At 38.0% G+C, this 7,315-nt stretch overlaps 2 protein-coding genes and 1 long non-coding RNA gene across 9 annotated transcripts; 2 read left to right on the plus strand and 1 right to left on the minus strand.

Moving 5' to 3' along the window:
- LOC18040637 (transcription termination factor MTERF4, chloroplastic) lies at positions 1 to 1,892 on the plus strand. The gene has a single exon (XM_006434589.2). The coding sequence runs from the start codon at positions 85 to 87 to the stop codon at positions 1,585 to 1,587; it is 1,503 nt and encodes a 500-aa protein (XP_006434652.1). The 5' UTR covers positions 1 to 84; the 3' UTR covers positions 1,588 to 1,892.
- Positions 1,893 to 3,094: 1,202 nt separating this feature from the next.
- On the minus strand, positions 3,095 to 5,653 carry LOC18041191. 7 transcript variants are annotated; one of them, XR_002905430.1, is made up of 6 exons: positions 5,544 to 5,653; positions 4,424 to 5,342; positions 4,085 to 4,230; positions 3,905 to 3,946; positions 3,755 to 3,811; positions 3,095 to 3,424 (listed from the first exon to the last, which is right to left on the minus strand). It is a non-coding gene; the product is annotated as an uncharacterized LOC18041191 (long non-coding RNA). The 7 variants fall into 7 exon arrangements; XR_002905434.1 differs by lacking the exon at positions 5,544 to 5,653 and having other exon boundaries at positions 4,424 to 4,847; positions 5,116 to 5,470; XR_002905432.1 differs by lacking the exon at positions 5,544 to 5,653 and having other exon boundaries at positions 4,424 to 5,012; positions 5,116 to 5,470.
- Positions 5,654 to 6,273: 620 nt separating this feature from the next.
- LOC18041192 (ATP synthase subunit delta, chloroplastic) lies at positions 6,274 to 7,315 on the plus strand. The gene has a single exon (XM_006434591.2). It carries the CDS (start codon positions 6,478 to 6,480, stop codon positions 7,177 to 7,179), a length of 702 nt encoding a protein of 233 aa, XP_006434654.1. The 5' UTR covers positions 6,274 to 6,477; the 3' UTR covers positions 7,180 to 7,315.

A 7,315-nucleotide genomic window follows, 5' to 3' on the forward strand; every position in this document is an offset into this window, starting at 1 on the left:
AGGTAATTCTTTTTTTTGAACTTCTATTTTCCATTTGATCTTTTTTTTTTTAATTATTTGTTCTTTTGATATATTCGTTCTACAATGAGCTTGACACTGCTCAAAGGAAGAAAATTTTTGACAGTCTTCACAAACCCATACGTATTTTACTCTAAACTCAAAACCCTACAAAACCCATTTGCCCAAAACTCTAATTTACAAAGCCCTTTTAGGGTTTCACAAATTTCTTCCTTTTCAACTCAGTTCCCTGAATATCAAATGCCTTCTGTCACTTGGGGTGTTGTGCAAGGCAAAAAGGAAAAACTTGTTAATCGCGTTAAAATTTGTGATTACCTCAAAAGTTTAGGCATAATTCCTGATGAATTAGAGAACCTTGAGTTGCCATCCACTATTGAGGTCATGGAGGAGCGTGTTATGTTTTTGCAGAAGTTGGGATTGACCATTGATGATATTAATGAATACCCTTTAATGCTAGGTTGTAGTATGCGTAAGAATATGATTCCCGTTTTCAGTTATTTGGAGAAAATTGGCATTGCTAAGTCAAAATTGGGTGAGTTTGTTAAGAAGTACCCTCAAGTTTTACATGCTAGTGTGGTTGTTGAGCTTATGCCAGTTGTTAAGTTTCTTCGTGGCCTTGATGTGGAGAAGGAGGATATTGGTTATGTGTTGATGAAGTATCCTGAACTTTTAGGGTTTAAGCTTGAAGGAACGATGAGTACGTCTGTTGCTTATCTTGTTAGTATTGGTGTTAGTCCTAGAGATATTGGTCCCATGGTGACTCAATATCCGTATTTTTTGGGAATGAGAGTTGGGACTATGATTAAGCCACTTGTGGATTATTTGGTTTCTTTGGGTTTGCCGATTAAGATTTTGGCTAGGATGTTGGAGAAACGTGTATATATTCTAGGGTATGATCTGGAAGAGACTGTTAAACCGAATGTGGATTGTTTAATAAGTTTTGGGATAAGGAGGGAAAAGCTTGCTTCAGTCATAGCACAGTATCCGCAAATTATTGGGTTGCCTTTGAAAGCTAAGATGTCATCGCAGCTCTATTTCTTTAATTTGAAGCTCAAAATTGATCCAGATGAGTTTGCTCAAGTGGTGGAGAAGATGCCGCAGGTTGTTAGCCTTAATCAGCATGTGATTATGAAGTCTGTTGAGTTTCTTTTGGGGCGAGGAATACCTTCTGGGGATTTGGCAAAGATGGTTGTTCAATGTCCACAGTTAATTGCTTGCCGAGTTGAGCTCATGAAGAATAGTTTTTACTTTTTCAAAAGTGAGATGGGGAGACCGATAAAAGAGCTTATTGAATTCCCAGAATACTTTACTTATAGCTTGGAATCAAGAATCAAACCCAGATATCAAAGGTTACAGAGCAAAGGGATCCGCTGTTCAATGAATTGGTTCCTCAACTGTAGTGACCAAAGATTTGAGGAGAGATTGCTAGGTAATTACATTGAATCAGAGAGTTCGGGTCCATCATTTTGTATTGGTGGGAAGTTAGTGCTACCAGGGAGTGAGGTTGTGTCGGATGAGGAAGATGAGAGTGATGATGAGGTGCTATACAAACGTACAGTCTCTCTTTAGTAACATGATGAGGTGCTATACAAACGTCGTTAACCCTGAAACTATCAGTTGCGATCCATAAATCTGTACCATTTTTCTCTAAGCTGATATGGTGTTGGCTGGAAACTAAACAACAATGGATGCTTAGCTTCATTCTTTAAGTGATTGCATCTGCATGGTATTTGCATCGTCCGAAAGTTATTATTTGGGAACTCTGCAAAACATCCTTTGATTCTGTGTTCATATGGATTATTTTATCGATGATTCTTCTGTAAGGAGGCAGAACCAGTTGTTATTACGTAAACTTAAATATCAAATTCAACTCTTACCTAACAATTTATGCGTTTGGGTTAACAAATAAATAACAGTGAGTTGTGAAGAATATCATTCAGAAGGCAAGAGTATATAGTCCAAAAGAATTTAGTTGCTTAGATGTAGGAACTCAAATTTGATACGAACGTAAACAGATATTGATGATCAACATCTCATCTGATCTCATAATAATTATCAGCGTGAATTTGTTGAAGATAAAAGCTCGGATGATTAATGCTTCTTAGCACTATCGGTCTCGGCTGGTGCTTGCTTTGGCTGTGGGGAATTTTGACAGCGGTAACTGCACTCGCAGTTGTTACCATCAACACATTTCTCGCTGTAGGAGGTGCCATACTTCTTGGATAGACAGAGATCACGGCATGAATTCTTTTGGCAGTTCTTCAGTCCGTGCCTCTCCTTGCAATAACCTTGGCTCATCCCACCTGTAACATAGGCGAGCAAAAGCATCAGCACAAGGGAACGAGCAACAATAGCCTGCGCCATCTTCAAGCCTTTATTAATTAACAACCGCACTTTGCTTTATTCTCAACCCTTTTAATTTATAGCCCGAGGAATTTAATTTTTCTTCTCACAAATGAGAAAATAGCTCTGTGCCTTTCGATTAAGTAAATGCATACCCATTTGGATTTGCTGACCATTTCTCTCCATTCAACACAATAAACTAATTTTAGAATATGGTTTTTTTTGTGTGCATATACCATTGTATGGTTATGATTCATTTCTTGAGGGAAAAAGGGTTGACCTCGTTTCAAATTCTTCTGAAACCCCATCTGTGAAATTATTATTATTATTGTTGTTGTTGTTGTTGTTATTATTGTACTAACATTTCTTTAATTAAAAAACACCTGGATTCCACAATTCTCTCTCATCAGATTATAGACTTGTAACTTCAGTTTAGCCACCATAGCAAAAGAAGTAATCGAATTTGGAATGCAGAAACGTAGACAATAGCATTTTGCAGAAGATAACACAAGAATCTGAAAAAGAAGCGTTTGCGACAGGAGTTAAGGGCTTATTGACAAATGGAAGTTGTTTATGAGATTAACAGTTATTATTAAAGAATATTGTTTTTTCTTAAATATTTATAACCAGATATCTTGATTAAAATAGAGATTTTAAAAGAATATCTCAGAGGTGTGATTTGTTTTATTATTTTTTATTTTCATTTAAATCATTTAAACACACATACATATATGTATGTGTGTGTGTATGTATAGTCACAATATTACATTAAGTTGCAAGAACTGATTCTAAATTTAAAAAAATAACTTGAATGAATATGAAGGAGCTTTGGTTGCTCGTCGAAACTCTGCAATCTCAAAGACTCTGGCAGTCCCATCAACTGAAACCGAAACGAGGGATTCTCGAATAGCAGATACAGAGAGAGACTGAATGGCATCAATGTGACCGCTGAATGTTCATACACGGTCACCGGAAAGACTATCCCAAACTCTACTTTTCCATCTACACAGCCTGTGACTAGATACTTTGATGTGCCAGGCCAACTCAAGCAAGTCACTCCATCCTGTCGACAAAAACAAAGTCCCTTTGATTAAATCAAGGATGATCACCTTAAATTCCTAAAGTTTATTCACTCAAACACCAAAAGTTAACCGCACATAAAGTGAGGTACAAATCATCCAGTCTTCATTTTCCAAAACAGCACATCAATCTGTAAGATGGATTTGGCTCAATGGGGTACAAATAAATGCTTGATAAAAATAAAAGCACGTCAATGTGCATCAGAATCTTAATTCAGTTTTGTAATTTCTTCATTGACTTCAATCTGAGTTTAAAGAACAATTTAAACTAAATTCCAAACTGCTACGTCTTATGGCATGAAAATTTTCCCCACCTTTTGGATTCCATATACTCAAAGTTGCATTGTCAGAACCAGTACAGATTGTTTTACCTAAGCAAGAAACAAGATGAACATAAAGTTACAGACTAAAATGAATCAAATACATGAGTTACATAGAAAAGAGACACTGGGAGTTATTAGTACCATCGGTAGTAAAATCACCACAAGTCAAGCCACTACCATGACCTGAAAACATATTAAGATAAGCACCTCTATCAGCATTCCACATCCAAACAGTGGAATCCTAAGAAGTCATATATTTAGTGCTTCATTTTCAAAATAGTGATGCCGACACAGTATCACTGAAAACTTTAATAATCTCACCTCGATGCCTCCCCTAGGGCCTTCAACGGTGCATTGGAGATTCCTTGATGATGTATCCCTGTTTTGAACAAGTCCATGAAAGCCTCCTGAAGCAAGGAGCTGTCCATCTGTGCTAAAAGCCAAGCTAGAAAAGGAATCCTTGTGACCTGCATAGCAATGAACAAAAGCTTTGGATGAGAAACAAGTGACAAAGAAAAAGACCATAACTTGTGCATATGTTATCATTTTAGCAACCAGTAAAAGAAAGTCTCAATAACAAAAGTTTTCGAGCGAAAAATGACAAGAAGGAAGAGAGTAAATAGTTATCATATTAGGTAACTCTCTAAATTTTGAATTTACCTAGGATCTCAGAAGCCCAATCTCCTTGATTAATCCTTCATAAAAACTTTTGGCCTCGTCACCTCAAGTTGCCACTAATGTAGCATCTGTTTGGCTGCATGCAACAGAATATACACCTGCACAGAGAAAAGGGAGGAAAAACATTGCATGACACAACTATCATTAATAATATAACACATCAGGGCAGAACTTATCAAACCGAGCTAAATTGAACTCCATAAGAAAAATGAAAATAAAAAAGAGAGCTTAGGAATAGAGAGAGAAGCTCAAAGTTAATATTCTACCACCAACACTCAGCTTCATATAAGAGAGGAATGAATAAAACTGACATTCCTGAATCAGCTGGAGGGGATAAAAAGGAAGAAGCATGAAGCGTTCTCATCGGAATGACCGGTAAATATATGTGCTTAATCATCAGGTTGCTCTGAAAACGCCAAATATTAGAAAAAACATATTATATTTAGTTATTCACTCATCATTTCAGAATCCAAAGGACAAAACAATTTAAAGCATGTAAATATTAGAGTAAATTTAGCCCCAGTATCTTCAGTATCAGAATCTTTATTGTTGTCTTCTACATCAGGAAGATCTGCATCCATCTAAGGAGAATTATGATGTGGAATATATTTACATATGCATATTCTGATATTCCTCTAAATGCATATAAGCTGAGGAGAGAGAAAGAAAGTAACCTTCATCATCGACTTGTCAGATTCATCAGGAAAACATCGCATTGATCGTCTTTGACTTCCACGTGGATTGAATTGTTCATCTTCTTGTTCGGTTAATTCATTGTGCGTCCCGATGAGTGAAGAGCACGGTTTTCTAAGGGCAGTGCCTATGACTATACTTGCAATAGCAAAACTAGTAAAGGTAACGAAAAAGGAGCCATTTTTCAGTGATGGGCAGTGCTGCAATGCTGAAAATTTTATAAATTGATAGCTTTTTCATAAGTTACAGAAAAATTAATTGACCCTCCAACACCTCTAAAACTTTAAACTAGCTGGAGTGAAGGCATTCGTTAGACTATAGCTTTTTGGAGTTTTAACGTGATAAAATGAAATAAAATAAATAGAAAAGATTAATAAATCAAATGACAGATAGATGGAAGAAGTGTTACCTTGGCGGGTGCCGGGCGCGGACGGCGCGCAGAGTTAGGTACTGACTTTGACTGAGACGAGGCTTTGAGTGAATGACCAACACGGGGTTTTCGGAATTTCACTGAGGTCCTCGTTTTTATTAACATTGTCAAACCAGCTTAAACAAAAAATGAAACAATCAATAGAATCGCTTTAAGTTGGTAAATGGAAACTGTAATTGAAAATTTAAGTAGTTTATCAGAATTTCTTGAAGCTTTTTAAAATGTCATAAGATGATATAAGCAAAATGATATTAGACCAAACAACTACTAATAACCACCAAAGTTCAAGTCCAATATAATTGAAATCTACTAAAATGTACAATGAATTCAACATATCAAAACTCAATACAACTAAAACTCACAAAATAATAAATTTGTGTAGATACTAGAGCGAATCAAACTCTCCACCTAATGTTCTTTAAATCCTCGCCCAATGGATAATGTTAATCCATTAATAGATTATGTAATATTTATTTTATAACATATAATCTTAAGCCATCTATGGACAACAAAATGACTCCGTCATTCCGAAAAAGGGCTTAGTTTATCGATAATAATATGACTCCATTTTTCCGAAAGAGTGTTTAAATTAAAAAAAAAAAAAAGGAAGGAGAAGTAAAATGGATTGCATATGTCTGACATGGCATCCACGTGTCAAATTTTGATGCACTCAAAATATAAGGTAGCTATCTCTAATCTCTTCCAATCACCCTTCAACCACACTGACGATAACCCCCTATCGCTCCACCGCCCATTCCTCTCAAAACCCCACATCTTCAGTCTTCACCTTCCACTCAATCCGTTCTTTGATTGACTCTCTCTCTCTCTGGCTCTTTCTCTGTGTGCAGCAGAAGCAGCAGCCTCAGCCTCAGCCGCTGCCTCAGCATCAGCATCGGCGTTCTCATCGCGAAAAATGGTGTCTCTTCAGCAAACCGCAACCCTCTCACTCCAATCAAACCTCTTCCCCTCCGGCCGCGCGGCCTCTCGAAACCCATTATCCGCCACCATCCCCTCCGGCCCACGCCGGCGCGGCGCCCACGGAATCAGAATGTCAGCCACAGTGGCGACCAGCTACGCCATCGCGCTGGTGGACTTGGCGAAAGCGAACAACACCCTCGAGTCCACGAGCGCCGACGTGGAAAAGATCGAGAAAATCTTCAGCGAGAAACAAATCCATGAGTTCTTCGTGAACCCCACCATCGATATCGAGAAGAAAAGAGAGATGGTGGACGAGATATGCAAGTCGTCGGCGCTGCAGCCGCTGACCGGGAATTTCTTGAACATACTGATCGACGCGAAGAGGGTGGACGTGGTGAAGGACATAGTGAAGGAGTTCGAGGAGGTGTATAATAAGATGACGAATACGGAGATGGCGGTGGTGAGCTCGGTGGTGAAGCTGGAGTCGGAGCATTTGGCTCAGATAGCGAAGCAAGTCCAGAAGTTGACTGGGGCCAAGAATGTGAGGATAAAGACCGTGATTGACCCGAGCTTGGTGGCGGGTTTTACGATCCGGTATGGGAAGTGGGGGTCTAAGTTGATTGATATGAGTGTCAAGAAACAGTTGGAGGAGATCGCTGCTCAGCTTGATTTGGGTGATGTCCAACTTGCTGTATGATATGATTTTTGAAGGAATTTTTTTTTTTTTTTTTTCGTTTTCTGAATTTGGTTTTGTATAATTTGATTGAAGTTTGTTTGTAAAACATTTTTATTTGTTAAGGAAGATTCAATCTTCAATTGTGAGGCACACACAA

The sequence above is a fragment of the Citrus clementina genome, unplaced genomic scaffold (assembly GCF_000493195.1).
Source record: "Citrus clementina cultivar Clemenules unplaced genomic scaffold, Citrus_clementina_v1.0 scaffold_5, whole genome shotgun sequence".
Lineage (NCBI taxonomy): Eukaryota > Viridiplantae > Streptophyta > Magnoliopsida > Sapindales > Rutaceae > Citrus > Citrus x clementina.

Bases quoted from the DNA above. Each gene is read 5' to 3' on its own strand.
- LOC18040637 (XM_006434589.2), top strand. From the start codon at position 85: ATGAGCTTGACACTGCTCAAAGGAAGAAAATTTTTGACAGTCTTCACA.
- LOC18041192 (XM_006434591.2), top strand. From the start codon at position 6,478: ATGGTGTCTCTTCAGCAAACCGCAACCCTCTCACTCCAATCAAACCTC.